The 22034-nt window shown below is 43.7% G+C and overlaps 1 protein-coding gene across 8 annotated transcripts in view; it reads right to left on the bottom strand.

Moving 5' to 3' along the window:
• The window catches only part of LPCAT2 (lysophosphatidylcholine acyltransferase 2), a 92818-nt gene extending 71061 nt beyond the window's left edge, over nt 1–21757 (bottom strand). Inside the window, exons 1-3 of one of the 8 annotated variants that reach the window (XM_056526310.1) lie at nt 21649–21751; nt 9744–9863; nt 3096–3235 (exon numbers count right to left, since the gene is read on the bottom strand). In XM_056526310.1, coding sequence (XP_056382285.1) covers nt 3096–3235; nt 9744–9857 — 254 coding nt within the window. In that variant the 5' untranslated portion in view covers nt 9858–9863; nt 21649–21751. Of the gene's footprint in view, nt 1–3095; nt 3236–9743; nt 9864–10611; nt 10727–19476; nt 19576–21599 lie in introns of those variants that run through there. The other 7 variants (XM_056526308.1, XM_056526309.1, XM_056526311.1 and 4 more) reach the window with 7 other exon arrangements.
• Between the last annotated feature and the right edge of the window lie 277 nt (nt 21758–22034).

Genomic DNA, 22034 nt, shown 5'->3' with positions numbered 1-22034 from the left:
AGGGCATGACCAGATACTCAAAGTGTCCATCTCTAGTGTTAAATGCCGTTTTCCATTCATCCCCCTCTCTGATGCGGATGAGATTATAAGCACCTCTTAAGTCCAGTTTGGTAAAGATGTGGGCACCTTGGAGGCGATCAAAGAGTTCAGAGATGAGAGGTAGAGGGTAGCGGTTCTTTACCGTGATTTTATTAAGACCGCGGTAGTCAATGCAAGGACGTAGGGAGCCATCTTTTTTAGACACAAAGAAAAATCCGGCTCCGGCAGGAGAGGAGGATTTGCGGATAAAGCCCTTTTTTAAATTTTCCTGGATGTACTCAGACATAGCAAGAGTCTCTGGGGCAGAGAGAGGATAAATTCTGCCCCGGGGTGGAGTAGTGCCCGGGAGGAGGTCAATAGGACAGTCATAAGGCCTGTGAGGAGGTAGAGTCTCAGCTTGTTTTTTGCAAAAAACATCCGCAAAGTCCATATAGGCCTTAGGGAGACCGGTTACAGGGGGAACCACAGGGTCACGGCAAGGAGTACTGGTAACCGGTTTAAGGCAGTCCTTGAAACAAGAGGGACCCCAACTCTTGATCTCCCCTGTGGACCAATCCAGGGTTGGGGAATGGTGTTGAAGCCAGGGTAGTCCAAGGAGAATTTCGGAAGTGCAATTGGAGAGGACCAAAAACTCAATTTTTTCGTGGTGAGGTCCGATGCACATTAGGAGGGGTTCCGTGCGGTAACGCACGGCACAGTCCAATCTTTCATTGTTAACGCAATTGATGTAGAGAGGTCTGGCGAGACTGGTCACTGGGATGCTGAACCTGTTGATGAGAGAGGCCAAAATAAAGTTTCCTGCAGATCCGGAGTCCAAGAAGGCCTTAGTGGAGAAGGAGAAGGTAGAGGCAGATATCCGCACAGGCACAGTAAGACGTGGAGAAGCAGAGTTGACATCAAGGACTGTTTCACCTTTGTGCGGAGTCAGGGTACGTCTTTCCAGGCGGGGAGGACGGATAGGACAATCCTTCAGGAAGTGTTCGGTACCGGCACAGTACAGGCAGAGATTCTCCATGCGGCGTCGTGTCCTCTCTTGAGGTGTCAGGCGAGACCGGTCAACTTGCATAGCCTCCACGGCGGGAGGCACAGGAACGGATTGCAGAGGACCAGAGGAGAGAGGAGCCGGGGAGAAAAAACGCCTCGTGCGAACAAAGTCCATATTCTGGCGGAGCTCCTGACGCCTTTCGGAAAAACGCATGTCAATGCGAGTGGCTAGATGAATGAGTTCATGTAGGTTAGCAGGAATTTCTCGTGCGGCCAGAACATCTTTAATGTTGCTGGATAGGCCTTTTTTAAAGGTCGCGCAGAGGGCCTCATTATTCCAGGAAAGTTCTGAAGCAAGAGTACGGAATTGCACGGCGTACTCGCCAACGGAAGAATTACCCTGGACCAGGTTCAGCAGGGCAGTCTCAGCAGAAGAGGCTCGGGCAGGTTCCTCAAAGACACTTCGAATTTCCGAGAAGAAGGAGTGTACAGAGGCAGTGACGGGGTCATTGCGGTCCCAGAGCGGTGTGGCCCATGACAGAGCTTTTCCAGACAGAAGGCTGACTACGAAAGCCACCTTAGACCTTTCAGTAGGAAACTGGTCCGACATCATCTCCAAGTGCAGGGAACATTGTGAAAGAAAGCCACGGCAAAACTTAGAGTCCCCATCAAATTTATCCGGCAAGGATAGTCGTAGGCCTGAGGCGGCCACTCGCTGCGGAGGAGGTGCAGGAGCTGGCGGAGGAGATGATTGCTGAAGCTGTGGTAGTAGCTGCTGTAGCATCACGGTCAGTTGAGACAGCTGGTGGCCTTGTTGCGCTATCTGTTGTGACTGCTGGGCGACCACCGTGGTGAGGTCGGCGACAACTGGCAGAGGAACTTCAGCGGGATCCATGGCCGGATCTACTGTCACGATGCCGGCTGGCAGGAGGTGGATCCTCTGTGCCAGAGAGGGATTGGCGTGGACCGTGCTAGTGGACCGGTTCTAAGTCACTACTGGTATTCACCAGAGCCCGCCGCAAAGCGGGATGGTCTTGCTGCGGCGGTAGTGACCAGGTCGTATCCACTAGCAACGGCTCAACCTCTCTGACTGCTGAAGATAGGCACGGTACAAGGGAGTAGACAGAAGCAAGGTCGGACGTAGCAGAAGGTCGGGGCAGGCAGCAAGGATCGTAGTCAGGGGCAACGGCAGGAGGTCTGGAACACAGGCTAGGAACACACAAGGGAACGCTTTCACTGGCACAATGGCAACAAGATCCGGCGAGGGAGTGCAGGGGAAGTGAGGTATACATAGGGAGTGCACAGGTGAACACACTGATTAGAACCACTGCGCCAATCAGCGGCGCAGTGGCCCTTTAAATCGCAGAGACCCGGCGCGCGCGCGCCCTAGGGAGCGGGGTTGCGCGCGCCGGGACAGGACCGACGGAGAGCGAGTCAGGTACGGGAGCCGGGGTGCGCATCGCGAGCGGGCGCCACCCGCATCGCGAATCGCATCCCGGCTGGAGGCGGTATCGCAGCGCACCCGGTCAGTGGATCTGACCGGGGCGCTGCGGGAGCGAGAGTGTAGCGAGCGCTCCGGGGAGGAGCGGGGACCCGGAGCGCTCGGCGTAACACCCCAATTTCTTTACTATTAATTTACAAATGTGTTTAATTTTCTGGAGCCAGTTTATATATATTTAAAAGTTTTTTCCTGGATAACCCCTTTAACTGAGAGCTACTCCACATTTGTTCTATCGATTGGTGGTCTAAGCACCCAGACCCCCACTGATCAAACCTTCTGACATGTCTCTATGACAGTGTCAAAGTTGCTGTTTTTATTTTGTTTTGTGTTTTTTTTAATAACTATTGCTGTCAAAGTTGTTGTATTTTTTTTTTTTATGACTATAGCTGTAAGTGACTGTGAGGACCCGTATTTGGTTACAGTGGTCAGGTGGGCATAATGCATGCAGATACCAGAGAAACAGTGCTGGAGCAGTGGGGGATTTATCATGTGAGTAATAGTTCTTTTATTATTTTATGGCATGTGTCCCCTTCAGAGCTCTGTATAATATTTCATGTGCACCCACAATTACCTCCTCCATCCTTTCATTGGTTCCACGTTGTCTTTCGGAATGCAGCTAGTGACAATAATTGCTACTAACCAGGATAGTATCAGTACAGTTAAAAAAAGAACAATCCGGAATGGTAGAATGAACAGGCCACATATTACCATCTGAAAGACAAGATAAAAGACAATACAGGCATGTGAAATTAGTAAATTCCTTTAAGTGGCTTATCCTGCCGGGAGCAGTGAGCCAAATGATTGAATTTTATGAGCTATTAATTCTTCCCTTGCCACAACAGCTATCCATGTTGTGACTTCCTAGTGAGCCTACAATAGACTTGTGTTTCTGGCCTTTTGCTGAATAGACTTGTGAATTTTGCTAATGTATTGTTCAAGGGGTACTCCAGTGGAAAACAATTTTTTCAAAATCAAATAGTGCCAGAAAGTTATACAGATTTGTAAATTATTTCTATTTAACCCCTTAAATGGGCACTGTCAGATTAATCAACTTTGGATATGTTATAAAGTATTGAAAACCAATAGGTTTTGCAATTGCTTTCATTAGGAAATTTTCAGTATTTCATACTGAAAAAGCCAGTCAAACAACTGCACCCTGTCTGCTTGGACACATACTAGTCCTGCTGTGTCCATGCATCATCACCTATGTCATGGACACACTTCCTTGATTGACAGCTGTGAGCGCAGGGCTCACAAGTGGATGAAAAATCCTCCCACTGTCAGTTTGTGTCCCGCTACTGTCAGTGAGGACATGCTGGGAGTTGTAGTTTTGCTAATGCTAGGGGGAGATGTGAGCAGACAGCGTACTGAGAGAAGGGGGTGGAGACCTGCACAGTGAGGCCACGCCCCCTCCCTTTGAGAGGAATTCAGACTAGTGAGCTAAATTAAAAGTGTAATAAAAAAAAAATTTGATGTACATAGTCAGGATTAGTTACTGAGTGATATATTTAAAAAACTTTTTTTCTTTTTGTTGGATCTGACGGGTAAGCTTTAAGTACGCAGGGTTTTTCCGTTTTTACATTTTCATTTTTTCCTCATCACCTTCTAAAAATCGTAACGCTTAAAATTTTGCACCTAAAATTCCATATTATGGCTTATTTTTAGGGCCACCAATTCTACTTTGCAGTGACATTAGTAATTTTACCAAAATATCCATTGCGAAACTGAAAAAAAATTCATTGTGCGACAACATATCATTTTTGGGGCTTCCGTTTCTACAAAGTGCATTTTTCAGTAAAAATGAGACATTATTTTTATTCTGTAGGTCCATACGGTTAAAATGATACCCTATTTATATAGGTTTGATTTTGTCGCACTTTTGAAAAAAATCATAACTACATGCAGGAAAATACATTTAAAATTGTCATCTTCTGACCCCTTAAACTTTTTATTTTTCTGTGTACGGGGTGGTATGAGGGCTCATTTTTTTGTGCCGTGATCTGTTTTTATCGGTACCATTTTTATATTGATCGGACTTTTTAATCGCTTTTTATTTAATTTTTCATGGGAAAAAAAAGGATTTTTTTGGCGCGTACGCCATTGGCCGTGCAGTTTAATTAACAATATATTTTTATAGTTCGGACATTTCCGCACACGGCGATACCACATATGTTTATTTTTATTTACAGTTTTTTTTATGGGAAAAGGGGGGTGATTCAAACTTTATTAGAGAAGGGGTTAAATCTTTATTAACTTTTTTTTCACACTTTTTTTTTGCAGTGTTATAGCCCCCCTAGTGGTTATTACAATGCACACAACGATCTGCTACACAGATCATTGCCGTGCATTGACACGGCAAAGATCAGTGTTATCGGCGGTCGATCGCTCAAACCTGGATTTCAGGCTTGGAGCAATCAATTGCCGATCAGACACAACAGAGGCAGGTAATGGGACCTCCGCTCACTTTCTAGCTGATCGGGACATCGCGATTTCACCACGATGGTCTCGACTCCCAATCATTTTAGACACGGCGATCAACTTTGAACGCCGCGTCTAAAGGGTTAATAGTGCGCGGCACAATGATCGGGGCCGCACGCTATTAGCCCAGGGTCCTGGCTTTCATTAGCCGCCAGGTGACCCAGCGTTATATATTGGAACCATCTTCATAGCCAAGCAAAGAAAAACAGAGACCGGCAACTCACCAAGTTCACGTCGTTCGACTTCTTTATTGCGTGTAATACTCACATAAAATCATAGGGAGGGGACATACACAGGGGGGATACCACAGGCGACAAGCTCCGTGCTTCATCCGGCCATACTACTCTGTCTGGATTAGTGCACTGTATACACAGGTTAGTGACCACCCACACTCGTGATTCACAACATCTGAGGGGAGGTGAAGTTTTCACAGATGTACTGCGGTGTCGGCTTTTTCATTTAACCCTAAAGGGCCCATTGCATTGGATCTTAAGATTCAATGCAACTCCATTTTTAGAAGTGTTGTCTCTGTATTTTCTCCTTCTCTGTGTTCTATTTTTTCAAGACCCACAAATCGGAGAATTTCAGGGTTATTCCCATGCGCCTCCTTTACATGGGATATTAGACGGGGTGTCTGTCCGTGCGGATGGAAGAAAAATGCTACCTAATCCGCACGAACAGCTGGCGTCGCGTCTTCCCAATGTAAAAAAAAGCCGCATGGGCAGAAAATAGCGTACACAATGTTTTTGGATTTGCAGGTTATCAGTTCATTTACTGTGTGAAAAAATGGACCCCAATCATATGTACCTAACTGCCATGTTATATTTACAATAATTGCAGTTTTTACATTTTAGGTTTCCTTTTGGGGCAAGGTCTCCTAGCCATGTAGTTTTACTTTTTTTTCCCCTTTATCCTGGGCTGCTCTCAGGACATCTACTCTTGTTTTGTTCTTTTTATATGTAATTCTTGGTCTCCTTGTTGCTACGCTCTTTAATGTCTCATCTGACTCCAAAATACAGTATACCAATTTATTTTTATTGCTGTTTCTATCGTTTTATTCATTGGGGAGTTATTAAATACAAATGTGAAACGTTTTTCTGGGGTTACTTAAATTTTTTCACGTAATAAAACATTTCTATTTTTCTGGTCTGCTTTCAATCTACTATTCTTTATTAGTTCATTAGGGTAAGCTCTTTCTTTTAGCCTGTTTGTTAGTTCTTCGGCTTGTATATTGTATGTTTCTTCACTGCTGTTGTTCTGCTTTAAGCAGATGAATTGCCCGTATGGAATACCTTTTTTTATTGCATGCTGCTGCGAACTATTATAGTGCAATAAGGTGTTCCTGCCAACTTCTTTCCTGTACCCCTCTGTAATTATTGAATTATTCACGTTTTTTATCCTGACTTCTAGAAAGTTGAGCGTATCCCCTCCAAAGTGGCTTGTGAACGACATATTGACAGAGGTTTTTTCATTTAAATACGAGACAAAGTCTGAAAACTGTTGTTCATTTCCAGATCATATAACCAATATGTCGTCCACATACCTAGCATAATTTTTTATATATCGCAAATAAGGATTGCTTTGAGTATAAACATACTTTTCTTCAAAGATTGCCAAAAACAAATTTGCGTATGTACAGGAGACCGGAGTCCCCATAGGGGTTCCGGTCTCCTGTCTATACCAGGTATCTGCATGTTTAAAGGTACCATTCGTCAAGACAAAGTCCAGACCTTCACATATGAATTCTACAAAAGCTTCCGATTTGCCAGGTCTGCAATAGATATTCTTTCACATCCTGCACACCCGCATCATGTGGGATGCGGGTGTGCAGGCTGACAACATCTATAGAGCATATTTTGAAGCCTTCTTCCCAGTATAGATCCTTAACCATTTGTAGTAAGTGATGTGTGTCTTTTATGTAGGACGGGATAGAGGGCAGAAGGGGGTTTAAGAGCCAATCTATATACTGAGAGAGGTGCTTTGTCACTGAGCCAGTCCCAGCAAATATGGGCCTTCCTGGGGGTCGGCTCAATGACTTGTGCACCTTCGGCAGATGGTACCATTTTGCGGGTCTGGGGCATTCAGGAACTAGCTTCTCTGCTTCCTTTCTTGAAATCATACCTTTCTCTAGATATTTATGGAGAAAAGATTTTACATTTGTTAGAATTTTATGTGTAGGGTTTTTAGTGAGGGTTGAGGGTTTTTAGTGACAGAGCACCTCTCTCTCTGTATATAGATTGGCTCTTAAATCCCCTTCTGCCCTCTCTCCCGTCCTACATAAAAGACACACGTCACTTACTACAAATGGTTAATGATCTATACTGGGAAGAAGGCTTCAAAATATGCTCTATAGATGTTGTCAGCCTGCACACCCCCATCCCACATGATGCGGGTGTGCAGGATGTGAAAGAATATCTATTGCAGACAGGCAAATCGGAGGCTTTTGTAGAATTCCATCCGCACGGACAGACAGGGGGCACCCCGTCTAATATCCCATGTAAAGGAGGCACATGGGAATAACCCTGAAATTCTCCGATTTGTGGGTTTTGAAAAAATAGAACACAGAAAAGGAGAAAATACAACACTTCTAAAAAGGGAGTTACATTGGATCTTAAGATCCAATGCAACGGGCCCTTTAGGGTTAAATGAAAAAGCCGACCCCGCAGTATATCTATGAAAACTTCACCTCCCCTCAGATGTTGTGAATCACGTGTGTGGGTGGTCACTAAAGGGTCTAACCTGTGTATACAGTGCACTAATCCAGACAGAGTGGTATGGCTGGATGAAACGGAGCTTGTCGCCTGTGATATCCCCCCTGTGTATGTCCCCTCCCTATGATTTTATGTGAGTATTACACGCAATAAAGTCGAACGACGTGAACTTGGTGAGTTGCCGGTCTCTGTTTATCTTTGCTTGGCTATGAAGATTGTACCACTGTATATACCAGAACACCACCACACGCCCGCATTGCAGTACACATCCATCCCCACTCCCCGTCTCCTCCTCACCTCGTTGTGCCGGTCTACTCTGTATATAAATATATTGGGACCAGGCGCATGGCGTACAGGTATGCGCTGCGTCCTTAAGAGGTTAAAAATCTTAATTCTTAATCAACTGCTGTATGCTCCAGAAGAAGTTCCTTTCTTTTTGAATTTCTTTCCAGTCTGACCACAGTGCTCTCTGCTGACAACTCTGTCCATGTCAGGAACTGTCCAGAGCAGAAGAGGTTTGCTATGGGGATTTGCTCCTCCTCTGGACAGTTCCTGACATGGACAGAGGTGTCAGCAGGGAGCACTGTGGTCAGACATTTGATTCAAAAGGAAAATAACTTCCTGTGGAGCATACGGCATCTGAGAAGTCCTGGAGGGATTGAGATTTTTAATAGAAGAAATTTACAAATCTGTTTAAGTTTCTGGCACCAGTTGATTTAAAAAAAAAATTCAGTGGAGTACCCCTTTAAGGAAATTTTTTTTCCCACTATTTCTTTTGGTAATCTGTATTTTATTGAGTTATAGGTTCATGGGCATTTATGGTTTTCTCTCTCTCTCTCTCTCTCTCTCTCTCTCTCTCTCTCTCTCTCTCAGAGGAAAAGTTGCTGAGTTGCCCATAGCAACCAATCAGATCACTTCTTTCATTTTTTAGAGGCCTTTCCAAAATTGAAAGAAGTGATCTGATTGGTTGCTATGGGCAAGTCAGCAACTTTTTAATTTGGACAGGTTTTGATAAATCTCCCCCATGTTCTCCAGTGGTTTCCAATACTACAGGTCATCTTGCAAAAATCAAACCCTGATACAGCTCTGTCATCAAGTCCACAAACCCAAAGGGCATGTGACATCAAGTCCACAAACCCAAAGGTGTTTGACAGTGGGCAGTGTCTGACAGTGGAGCTCCATTATACTGGCAGTGGCGCAGGAATGAAAAAGGTAAGAGACAGTCCTTGTCCATGTCCAGATTTTAATTGAAAAGCTTTAGCCAGACTATCCTTTTAATTTGAATAGGAGCACTTAGGACCCATGTGTACGTGATCAGTAAAGCCCACCCCCCCCCCCCCCCCACACACACACACATAATAATTATAATTCATGCTTTGGGTGTGCTTCAAGTCTGCATAGACATAAAGTTGTTGCATTCTGGATACATCTAGCTACCACTAAGGTAAGTTTTGGAGCTTAGTTAATACAATTTCATTATTAAGTTGAATGTATTAACGGTATACACCAATCTTCAAAGCTTTCTTTAGTGATCACTTCAAGTCATCACAATTTTATGGGTAGACTTTGGCTCTCTGACAGCCTCTCCTGACCTGCCTACTTTAATATAAATTTGCGTTACCCATGAAATAAAAATTCTGGAACATGTATGAATAAATAGCCATCTGGGTGTTACCAGTTGGGGGAATGTCCTCAGGAAGTGCTTTGACATGCCCACAATTGCTAACACCCAGTTGACTATTTAGTCAAACATTTCTAGTAAGAATGACACAGAGCTATGAGAAAAGATGATCCAGAATTGTTATTTCATGGGGAATACATGCATTTCCCCCAAAAATACACAAAAACTGGAAGTCTATGTAGTTGGCAATATTTAAATTATGATATTATGCCTTTATGATATTAATGCAGCTAATATACATATAAATCAATCATGTAAACAAGTGGATGAAAAGCGGAATATTATTCATGAAAATATATAATAAACTCATACAAATTCACACAATAAGGTCGATTTAGAATATTCTTACTCGTATCTTGTCAGTGGGAGTAAAGTTGATTTCATGGATGAAAGGGTTTGGTATCTGTGGTGGAATGAATGATTTTTGCCTTGGTAGTAATGGTGACCGCTTTTGTTCTTTCATGCCAGCCTATTAAAAAATTGTATCAGGTAACTTATTAAAACTTTATCGTAACACCATAAAGCACATCACGCTCTACCCCAGAGACAACAGATAAACTTTATTAAAATAAATATATGTATATATAAAATTGTATATGTATGGCCACCTCCTTGTGTGAAAATCTGTACCCACAAACTGTATCCTTGTCCCTTACAACTGACCTAAATCTGCATTAACATCATGTTTTGTCCTGCACTTAAATGAGCCGACCATAGTCAGATAGTAACTCTGATCGCTCATTTTTGCCCCTTATCCAGTTTTGTGACCAGACTTAAAACCATAGTATATCAAGTCTGGTCACAAAACTGGATACGGGGCAAAAAATGAGCAACCGGAGTCACTATCTGCACGTAATGTTTGGCTTTGGTGATGTGTTCACATTAATATATGCACACTCACTACCGCCTGCTAGGGATTGCTGTTAAGATGCTGTGGGCTTCAGTCTGCTCCCAGGCTTCAGTTTGCTGCCCCAATCGCTGTGGGGGGCACAAGCAGAACCAGGCAAAGTTAAAGAAGATCCCTTCATCCCTTCGTACCAAGGTGATATTTGCCTTAGCCTCCCATTTTCCTCTTTTGTGGCAACAGTTTTAGCCCCCCCCCCCTTCCCTTGGGGCACCTTCCTTCTTGGACTCCTTTCTCCTCTCCACCCCCTCCCTCCCTCATAATACATGCCTTAGGCTCCCTCCTCCTTTCCTTTTGGCACCTGCTCTCTCACCTTTACGCCTGTGGTGATGGGTCAAGGCTTTTTTTTTTAGCCTTGAAGCACACGTCGAAAGTTTCAGGCCCGTGCAATCTTCAGCGTTGGGAGATGCAATCCATGCTGAGCAGTAGAGTTGCCGAGTGAGACAACAGTATGACGCCAGATGAGCTTTATACGTCCTACAGTTGCCTTAGCAACTGTATCGCCCAGCGGTCCCTCAATGCTAGAGCTGAAAAGGGCATGGGCCTGAAACTTTCGGTATGCACTTTGAAGCTTTGTTCGAAGCCTTTGTTCAGAAGTACCGTATATACTCGAGTATAAGCCGATTTTTTCAGCACGATTTTTCGTGCTGATAACTCCCCCCTCGGCTTATACTCGAGTGAACAAAAAATCGTTTCTGGCTTTAGCTGTGAGGGGATGGTCCCGGCCATCCATCTCCGCCTGTCAATCCCTTCTCAGTGGTCTTTAACCTGCAGACCTCCAGATGTTTCAAAACTACAACTCCCAGCATGCCCGGACAGCCGATGGCTGTCCGGGCATGCTGGGAGTTGTAGTTTTGAAACATCTGGAGGTCCGCAGGTTGAAGACCACTGCGGCCTTCGTCATCATCCAGACCCCTTTTGTTTTCTACTCTCCTCCCCTCGGTGGGAAGGAAGGGTGAGCTGGTCCGGGCCATCTATGCTGCAAGGACCGTCCGGTGGGGAGGGTTAGTCGTTCCGGGCTGTCCATCTTCACCGGGAGGCCCTCTTCTCTGCTCCGGGCCGGCCCCTAACTAGTGAGGCAGCCTTAACACCACCGCGCAGGGACATTCATGCGCAGGGATTTCACGGACGTCTGCTGCGCACAGACATCCCTGCACGTCGCCGTCAAGGCAACGTCACTAGTCCGGGGCCAGCCGGAGAACGACTAACCCTCCCCACCGGACGGTCCGTGTAGCATAGGTGGTCGAATATGGATGGCCCAAACCAGCCCACCCTTCCTTCCCACCGAGGGGACATGAGTAGAAAACAAAAGGGGTCTGGATGATGACGAAGGCCGCAGTGGTCTTCAACCTGCGGACCTCCAGAAGTTTCAAAACTACAACTCCCAGCATGCCCGGACAGCCGATGGTTGTCCGGGCATGCTGGGAGTTGTAATTTTACAACATCTGGAGGTCTGCAGGTTGAAGACCACTGAGAAGGGATTGACAGGAGGTGATGATGAAGAGGGTGATAATGACAGGGTGATGATGATGGGGGGTGATAATGACGGGGGTCTGGATGATGACGAGGGTGATAATGACAGGGTGATGATGACGGGGGTCTGGATGATGACAGGGGGGGGTGATGACATGGGGGGATGATGTATTTCCCACCCTAGGCTTATAGTTGAGTCAATAACTTTTTTTTTTTTTTTTCCTGTGTTTTTGGGGTGAAATTAGGGGCCTCAGCTTATATTTGGGACGGCTTATACTCGAGTATATACGGTATACAGTACACAAGTAAAGCACTGATCTGTTCCCAGCACCTTGTTTAGGCTGGTAGGAATGATGCAATGGTGCAATGCTGTGGGGGCAGCTATAGTGGAAGGTTCTACTCTCCAATATAAGGAAGTAGCACAAAAATAGACTCGGTAAAAAAAAGACCAAGGAAACCTCATTTGTTGAAGATAAGATTTTATCTTGTACATAGTGGCATAAAAACAACAACAGAATCTGACTTTGCTGCTGAGTTTTCAGTGGAATTGGGCTATTGAAAAAGTTCCAAATAAGTGACATACTAAGAAAACACAGAAAATAACATAGGCATCTATAGTTTTTAACATGTTAAACATCATACTCATTGTACTGTACAGTCTGCAACCAAACTGCAGTACTAACAGTGAGAGCACATAGTCAAACAAACGTTCAGGATTGGGCAATGTATTTGCCTTACTTCATTAATAAACATACAAGAGTGTTAAAGAACTTCCTCAATTCATGTTCAAATAATGTGTGGACATATTGCAAAGCAGCTAAAATACTATATAAACGTACATTACCTTACACTGTGTGTACATTTATACTGGTAGACGAGTGCCCTGTCATGACATCTGTACAGTTTTAGTATGCCAATGGAAATCTTAAAGGGGTACTCCGGTGCAGTGCCATAGAATGAGATTTGCCATAGAATGAGATGCTCCGCCTCCATCACATCCTATTGGCTCACACTTGTCACGTGACATATTTAACCGTCATGCATCGACGCGCACAGCAGTCTCAGTTTGGCTATCACAGGGAGAGAATCTTAAGCTGCACAGAGCCATCCGAAGGCAAATCTCATTCTATTGCAATGCATACAGACTGCGCATGGCCAGCTGGCCTCCCTACGCAAATTGCGTAGGGAAGGACAACTGAGCACGCGCAATACTAACTTTAGCCCTACGCTATTTGCGTAGTGCTGCGTAGTACTACTTTACCTGCGCCCAATGATCTACTGTATGTTCCCCGCTCCCTGAGAGTTAACAGGGGACAGGGAGTAGAGCTGCGGGCATGGGGTGTAGTAAGCGCTCGCGGGGAGGCACGCTGATGACAGCGCTATCAGGCATAGGGGTCCCGATAGCGCTGTAGATCTATAAAACAGAAAATGAAATAAAAGAGTAAATGTATGAGCCATATGAACTGAGTAAATGTATGAGCTTCTGTGGCCCGATTGAATCGGGCCAAAGAGCCCATGTGAGCTCCATGCAGCTTCAGCTGAATCGGGCCACAGAGGCCATGAGAGCTCGGTGCAGCTCCGTGCAGCTTCTGCTATCACAGGGAGAGGAGATCCTCTCCCTATGTTAGCCAAACTGAGACTGCTGTTCGCGTCGATGCGTGACGTTTAAATATGTCACGTGACAAGTGTGAGCCAATAGGATGTGATGGAGGCGGAGCATCTCATTCTATGGCAAATCTCATTCTATGGCAATGCACCGGCCCTAAGACATCTTATCCTCTATCCAATGGATAGGGAATACGATGCCTGATCGTGGGGTTTCCGCCCGCTGTGACCCCCGCAATCTTTCATGCAGCATCCTGCTATCATCAGCTGTCACGCCCCCTCCCATAGGCTTGCATTGAGCAGGCGGAATGTGAAGTTACACCAGGGCGGAGCCGTGACGTCACGATACTCCGGCCCCGTGATCGTGATTCATCAGACCCAGAGCAATGTTCGCTCCGAAGGCTGATGATAGCGGCTGATGATGTCTTAGGGCCGGACTACCTCCTTTAAAGGGATCCTGCAGCGAAAAAAATAACTTATCCCCTATCCACAGGATAGGGCATAAGTGTCTGATTGTGGGGGGTTTGACCGCTAGGACCCCCCGCAATCTCCCGAAATGGATCCCGTCTCTCTGAGAGGAACACGTGCAGGGGATTGCACACGCTCCATTCATTTCTATGGGGGCACCAAAGAGATGCTCCCATAGAAAGGAATGGAGTGTGTGCTGTCCCCAGCATACGATCCTGGGGATAGTGGATCGGTTACTTTTCGCAGCACAACCCCTTTATTTACTTGAAATAGTCTTATTTCGTAGTCCAAACAGCATCACGTACATGTATTGATACATACCCCTACCATGTATTTTGAAAAGAGCCTTAGCTTATCTTTGCTCTGAGGTAATATAAAAAAAAATGCTTATTTTCATAGTAGATTAAGAAACTGTCATTGATGTTGAGGTGATCACGAAGACAATACCACTGTGCCCAGACCAATATCAGACCCCTCAGTAACCCTTTTAGTGCTAGGTCAAGCCTGATTGCAGCACTGCACAAGGGATGGGGGCACTGAACTAAGAATACTAAAATTATTGAAAAAAATGACTGATTCTTAGATACAAATTTCTCCCTCCTAATCTGTATGATCAGCACCGGGCTGCAGGAAGTGCTAAATGCAGTTTGCACAGCAAGCTCAGCTTTTTGTGATAGAGAAATCTCTCCAGTGATTTATACTGTAGTTATACAGTTCTCTGTGTAAGGAAGGGGAAGCTGAACAATGTGTGTGTCACGTTCAGCTTCCTTACAGGGTACATTGCTGATATTGTGGAGGTAAGTAAACCATAGTATTGAAATCCTACTGGCAACTAAGATTTAGGTTGAACAATCATTGAGCAAACAAAGGCCTGATAAATGTACTAAGCTGTACACATTTTAGTCCGTAAAGGGGTTATCCACCAGAGGTGATTTTAGTATGTACCTGCCAGACAGTAAATAACATGCATAGGAAGGATATGTGCTTGTCTTGTGGCTTAATGGCTATGATGTGATTCCACTATAACGCTGGTGATTTTTTTTTTGTGAATTTGCTATTTCCTGTTGGAGTTCTCTCTCTTCAACTACAAGTCCCAGAATTCCTTGTTTATAAGTGTGTGGTCACTTTACTCCCTCCCACACATCAGCCACCCCACCCACTGAAGCAGATGTGTGCTGCCTTCAATGTGAACAATAGACCAGTGTTTTCTGACCAGAGTGCCTCCAGCTGTTTCAGAACTACAACTCACTGCAGAATGATCTATCTCCCACCCAGCAGTCGCTCCACCCATTGAAGCAGACAGTCTCCTTTGAACACCTGGCTAGTTATGTAATGTCTCGGGCTGCACTGCAACCTGGGAAAACCTGAGACGATACATGTTGTATGCTGTTAAAAATAAACCTCTGGGCAAAGATCACATAAGAATTGCGAGACCACCATCACACACAGGTACAGACACTATATTATGAACAACACTAACTTTACAGCCCCTGTAGCATAGTCAATTAAAAAAAAAAATCTGAAATGCCCCTTTAATTATAGGTTTTAAAACTGCCCATAACTTGTCATTGACAACAGGTAAAGGGCAAATGTGTTTTTTTAAAGAAAAGATCAATGCTAGATGAAAGAACTTTCTTGAACAAAAGATCATTTATCTGACTATTGAAAATTTGCTTTTTATCGTTTTTTTAAGAGGCATTTTTCAAGAACATACAAACTAAAACAAGGGCCTAAGACCTAAAAATAGCATATACATAAAACATGGAATGTACATGAATATGACAAATAGGTCATTAAGATAAATAATATGTCAGTAGCACAACCTATATATGGGATATCAAAAAAGGTATAATAAACCAGCATAGAGTAACAAGTGCCTCACTACCCCTAGCACTATCTGCAGGCCAAGGATATTTATCATTGTAATCATTCTTCATATCAGTGAAAATACCATTGCTTAAAGTAAAAAATAAAATAAAAATAAAACATTTGGTTCACTATACAGCATGGGTAAGGTTCTTTAATCAGGTGAGATGAAAAGTTATATAGCAGGACAGTGCCCATCCTCATCTGATAAGAATTGTGCATCTGGAGGGTTCAGGGCATGGGTTTCATGGCTGAGGAGCTGGATGCAAGCCTTACATCACCAACACAATGCCAAGTGTCAGATGGAGTGGTGTAAAGCATGCCACCATTGGACTCTATGGCAGTGCAAAAATGTTTTGTAGTGTAAGAAATCTGGGTTAGGTAAATCCCAGGAGAATATTACCCGCCTGACTGTATTTTACCGACTGTAAAGTTTCGTGCTACCGAGTTGTTTTTTCAAAAGTTGGCCTTGGACCCTTTGTCCATGTGAAGAGACATATTAAAGGGGTACTCCACCCCTAGACATCTTATCTCCTATCCAAAGGATAGGGGATAAGATGTCTGATCGCGGGGGTCCCGCCGCTGGGGACCCCCGCAGTATAGCATGCAGCACCCACCTGTTTCTTCTCCGGAAGCGCTGGAGGGTCTGGGTCACGACTACGGGAACGGAAGTCTGTGATGTCACGACTCCGCTCCCGTGTGACATCACGCCCCATCCCCTCAATGCAAGTCTACGCCCGTCACGCCCCCTCCCATAGACTTGCATTGAGTGGACGGGGCGTGACGTCACACAGGGGCGGAGTCGTGACGTCACGGACTTCCGTGGTCGCGACCCAGACCCTCCAGCGCTTCCGGACAAGAAACAGGTGGGTGCCGCATGCTATATTGCGGGGGTCCCCAGCGGCGGGACCCCCACGATCAGACATCTTATCCCCTATCCTTAGGATAGGGGATAAGATGTCTAGGGGTGGAGTACCCCTTTAAAGCTTTAGCATACCAAGGCATTTTGGACAAGTTTAAGCTTTCAACTTGGTGGGAAGATTTTGGCCGATTTTCTGTTCTGACATGACTGTGTCCCAGTGAACAAAGCAAGGTCGAGTTTGGTGTGGAAGAACTTGACAGAGCCCTGACCTCAACCCTATTGAACATCATTGGGATGAACAAGCCCTCTCATCCAACATCAGTGTCTGACCTCATAAATGAATGATGAATTACCCATAGAAACTTTCCAAAATCTTGAAGAAAGTCTTCCCAGAAGAGTGGAATCTGTTGTAGCTGAAATTGGGGAAAACTCTATAATAAAGAGTTTTAAATTCAACTGGTGCCAGAAAGTTAAACAGATTTGGAAGTGACTTCTATTTAAAAATCTTAATCCTTCCAGTACTTATCAGCTGCTGTATACTACAGAGGAAGTTCTTTACTTTTTGAATTTCTTTTCTGTCTGACCACAGTGCTCTCTACTGACACCTCTCTCAATGTCAGGAACTGTCCAGAGTAGGAGCAAATCCCCATAGCAAACCTTTCCTGCTCTGGACAGTTCCTGACATGGACAGAGGTGTCAGCAGAGAGCACTGTGGTCAGACAGAAAAGAAATTCAAAAGGAAAAGAACTTCCTCTGTAGTATACAGCAGCTGATAAGTACTAGAAGGATTAAGATTTTTATTTTATATAAGTAATTTACAAATCTGTTTAACTTTCTGGCACCAGTTGATTTAAAAAAAAAACATTTCCACGGAAGTACCCCTATAACTACAACAGGGAGCTAAATCAGCTGCAGAAAATAAGCAGCAAAAATATGCAGCAGATGCTGTACATGTTAACGTACCCTTAGGGTACAATCCCACGTGCATATTTTCTGCTGCAGACCTGCTTTAGCAGCAAAATCTGCAGAAGCAAATCTGCAGCAGAAAATACTCACGTGTGAACGTACCCTAACTATATGAACTATATGAAGTGGCATGCTATGCTAGTCATCACAGCAAAAAAGATGATTTTTAACAACAATTTTTCAGTCAACGGCAAACAGTAAGTATGTATATCATAAAGTTGCATATGTATTTTGTACACAGCTAAATAAACACATCTTAAGGGCATAAAACAAAACATAAGCCGTATGACCAGAGCATTGTGTGAGAGGGACCTGCAATCCCTCCGTGCAATGCTCTCTGGTTACAGGAAACCAGCAAAATTTTGAAACGATGCCTCCTGCGTAAGAAGCCTGATGAAGCCTTATTGCAGATTCTATATGAATTGATCATATTATACATAACTTTCACGCTAGCACTGTTTGGACTGTTATACTGGGACTTTATAGCATTGAACATTATTTTTTGTTTCGCATTGTTATGGTTTTTTTTTGATGATCCTTTTTCTTCTGTCAAAGGGGTCCCAATTAGTGTTGAGCGTGAATATTCAAATAGCGAATGTTTATCGCCAATACCAGCACCTCACAATTTCGCAAAAATTTAGAATATAGTGAAATATATTCGCTAAAGGGGTACTCCGGTGAAAACCTTTTTTCTTTTAAATCAACTGGTGCCAGAAAGTTAAACATATTTGTAAATGACTTCTATTAAAAAATCTTAATCCTTCCAGTACTTATTAGCTGCTGAATGCTACAGAGGAAATTCCTTTCTTTTTGGAACACTGATGACATCACGACCACAATGCTCTCTGCTGACATCTCTGTCCATTTTAGCAACCGTGCATAGCAGATTTATGCTAAGGGCAGCATGGTGGCTCAGTGGTTAGCGCTGCTGCCTTCCAGTGCTGGGGCCTTGGGTTCAAATCCCACTTACGACAACAATAAATTAAGAGTTATTGTTATTATTATTATAATGACGTCAGCAAAGAGCACTGTGCTCGTGATGTCATCAGAGAGAATTCCAAAAAGAAAATAATTTCCTCTGTAGTATTCAGCAGCTAATAAGTACAGGAAGAAATAATTTACAAATCTGTTTAACTTTCTGGCACCAGTTGATTTAAAAGAAAAAAAGTTTTCACCGGAGTACCCCTTTAAGAAGAATATTTTTTTTTTTCACAGTACAAATCACAATGATGAGTATTGTGTAAATAAAAAGTGATCATCCCTCCCTGCGTCCAGCTTGTGGTCCATAGAAGGTGGATATGTGAGGTTAGCAACATCCCTAGTAACCAATAGGAAAGTAGTTAGTTGAAAGATCTAATCACACATGTGCAGTTTGCGAATTTCATTACGAATTTCGCATTGAAAAAAAAGTGAATTAATATGCGAAATTCGCGAATATAGGATGAATATTTGTTCATATATTCGCAAAATATCACAAATTCGAATATGGCTTATGCCGCTCATCACTAGTCCCAATCTGTTATTATGAACATTCAATAATACTACTTATGGATTACAACATGCACCATATAGAAGTGAACTATGTAACAGGTCAAAACTAAGAATTTTGAGGAAGATGTGTATATTTAGAGACAGCCATGAACACTACACTTCTTATGTACGCCCTCTTACAGATCAGATCTAACACATGTATTGTTTTTGCTATGATTGTCCAGGATATTTATTTTTCTGATATAGTTTTAATATATTTCGACTAATCTCATTATGTTTCTACATAAGATACCAAAGCTATAGACACTGAGCCACAACCTCTAAAACTAGTAAATCATAGACACAGCCATAGCAGATGCAGAGTATCATTACAATCCGAGGGTCAGTAGTAACAAACACAAATGAGTTAGTATAAATACAATACAGTCCACATTGTAGGGCACTTACAGTTCGAAAAATCTCATGCAACAAAGAGAGTATCAGAGGTGAGGATTTGTTGGTAGCAGTGCAAGCGTTCTCCTGGTATCACTCTCCTCCTCCCTCTCCTTCTACTTCCTCTAAACACTTGTATTCTCCTCCCCTTAACATGCTCTTTACCTTCTAAGCCACAGCATAAATCCGTTTCTATCATTCCTGAGGGTATTTTTAGATAGAAATCTTCATTGCTTTCAAATCCATAGGGTGATCCATAAAAACTAGCTGTTGTCTGTGTATCATCCACTGCCTTTTTTTTTCTTCAATATTATAATCTTGAAGATATTTTCTAAGAATATCATTACTTAAGATCTTGAAATTCTTGAAATCGTAATCACATTCCATGGAGATTACTTTATAAGTATTCATCCCATCGTCATCATCGCAAGAAAGATTACAGTAAAAGATGACAACTATATGTCACCTATGGACACAGCTCAACTCTTTTTCTCGCCTTCAGCTTTGTTAAGCTTTCCAATGTTTTTTGGGCTCTGGCAAAAGCTATAGCCCAAAATAGCTCTTTGCAAAGGTGACATTCTTAAGAACATTTCTAATAGAAGTTGTCTCGGCACCACTCGGTATACGCCTATTAAGTAAGGGAGGCAAGTCTAATAGCCAGCACAGTCCCTGGAAGCTACACCTGATTTCTCCTCGGTGCTAACTCACTGATTTTACAGATAGAATCGAAGATGCAATGTAAAGAAAGGCTGCGAAGCACTCACCAGGTATGCATATCATGAGCTTCTTTATTGTTCCTTGGAACGAGTGGGGTTACATATGCAGAGGAGCAGATGGATCAGACGCGGGGGTATGGAAGCTGGCTTCCATACCCCCGCGTCTGATCCATCTGCTCCTCTGCATGTGTAACCCCCACTCGTTCCAAGGAACAATAAAGCAGCTCATGATATGCATACCTAGTGAGTGCTTCGCAGCCTTTCTTTACATTGCATCTTCGATTCTTAGGAACATATTTTTTCCAAAATATGTGCCATCATGCATGCTGAAATACAAACAAATTTTGGGATGTAAAAAAGAAACGGCAAAAAGAAAAAGGGTAGAGAATAAGTGTTGGATCACGGGGGTCTGACCACTGGGACCCCCGCAATTTCCTGCCCGGCTCTCCTAATGAGCTGTGTCAACCACCGCACAGATTGGTGACCAACATGCTCCCTCCATGCATCTCTATGGGGATGTTTACGGTATGTATCTTCGACTCTCCCATAGAGATGCTTGGGGGGCATGTTGACCCCACCACTTTGGGGGTCGACACAGCTCTATGCACAGTGACTACTCCGTGCATGGGGAGAGCCTGGGCATTGGGACTGCCCTGCAATCAGACACTTATCCCCTATTCTGTGGATAGAGTACAAGTTGTTAAGTAACAAAGTTCACTTTTAAGGACATCAGGCAAGGAAAATAATAAAAAATAAAATAAAAAAAAATCAGAAATAAAAATTAATTGAAACAAGGATGTGTTTTTCCGTATTTTAATATAACTTTTACATGTCACACGGACAGTCTCTGAACATTAGCTATAGCCAGGTTTGGTGCCTGGTACCTACCAAACGCTTCTCTCAGCTATAACTTATGATCAGAGGGGTTCTCACCACTGAGACCAGAACCATGTCAAATGTTATTTTAAATGACAGTAATGCTTTAAAGTACAACTGTCACAGCCATCCGAGCTATGGAGGTGCAGAGATAAAACAAGCTGTACCTTTCTTTACTTAGCCCGCAGCTTGTAAACTTATAACCGCATAGTTTTGTACTTCGGCCGAACAGTTGTAGATGCCGGCCGAGTTGCAGCAGCACAACTCCTGCCCACCCTGACATGCACAATTGTCATACAGGGCACTTCATGCTGGGAGCGGGACAGGGTGGGGAGGAGGTGCGCCACTGTGACTCGGCCTCTATGACTGTTCAGCCAAAGTACAAAACAGCATCGATATTAGTTTATAAGTTGCGGGCTAAGTAAAGGAAGGTACCATCTGTTTTATGTTATAATGCCCTAACTGTAGGTGCCTGCGCCTCCGTGCCTTGTATAGAGGTGACAGTTGTACTTTAATTAGTAAAATAATTTAATAATAATTTATTACCTTTGATCTAAATACCAAGCATTTTTCTCATGCCATTTAAGTGGTCTACCTTTTTGTTTTCCAAAACAGCACCACTCTTGGCTATAGGTAGAGTCTGGTATGATACCAGACACAGTGGGGGAGATTTATCAAAACCTTTCCAGAGGAAAAGTTGCCCATAGCAACCAATCAGAATGCTGCTTTCATTTTTAACAAGGCCTCTGCAAAATGAAAGAAGGCATCTGATTGGTTGCTATGGGCAACTGGGCAACTTTTCCTCTGGTCAGATTTTGATAAATCTCCGCCAGTGTGCGGACAATTAGTGTAAGTGCAGGGTGTCCCAAAGGTGCTGTGTCCTGGCAATGTTACTGTGTTGTCCCCTTCACTTAAATTGGCCAAACACAGTCAGCAGGTCTATTAAAATGATGGTATGTTTGGATGAGTATATGGGGGCAC

This window comes from Hyla sarda, chromosome 6 (assembly GCF_029499605.1).
Source record: "Hyla sarda isolate aHylSar1 chromosome 6, aHylSar1.hap1, whole genome shotgun sequence".
Lineage (NCBI taxonomy): Eukaryota > Metazoa > Chordata > Amphibia > Anura > Hylidae > Hyla > Hyla sarda.
Note: the sequence above shows the minus strand (reverse complement) of the source record. Positions and strands in the feature narration are given on the sequence as shown.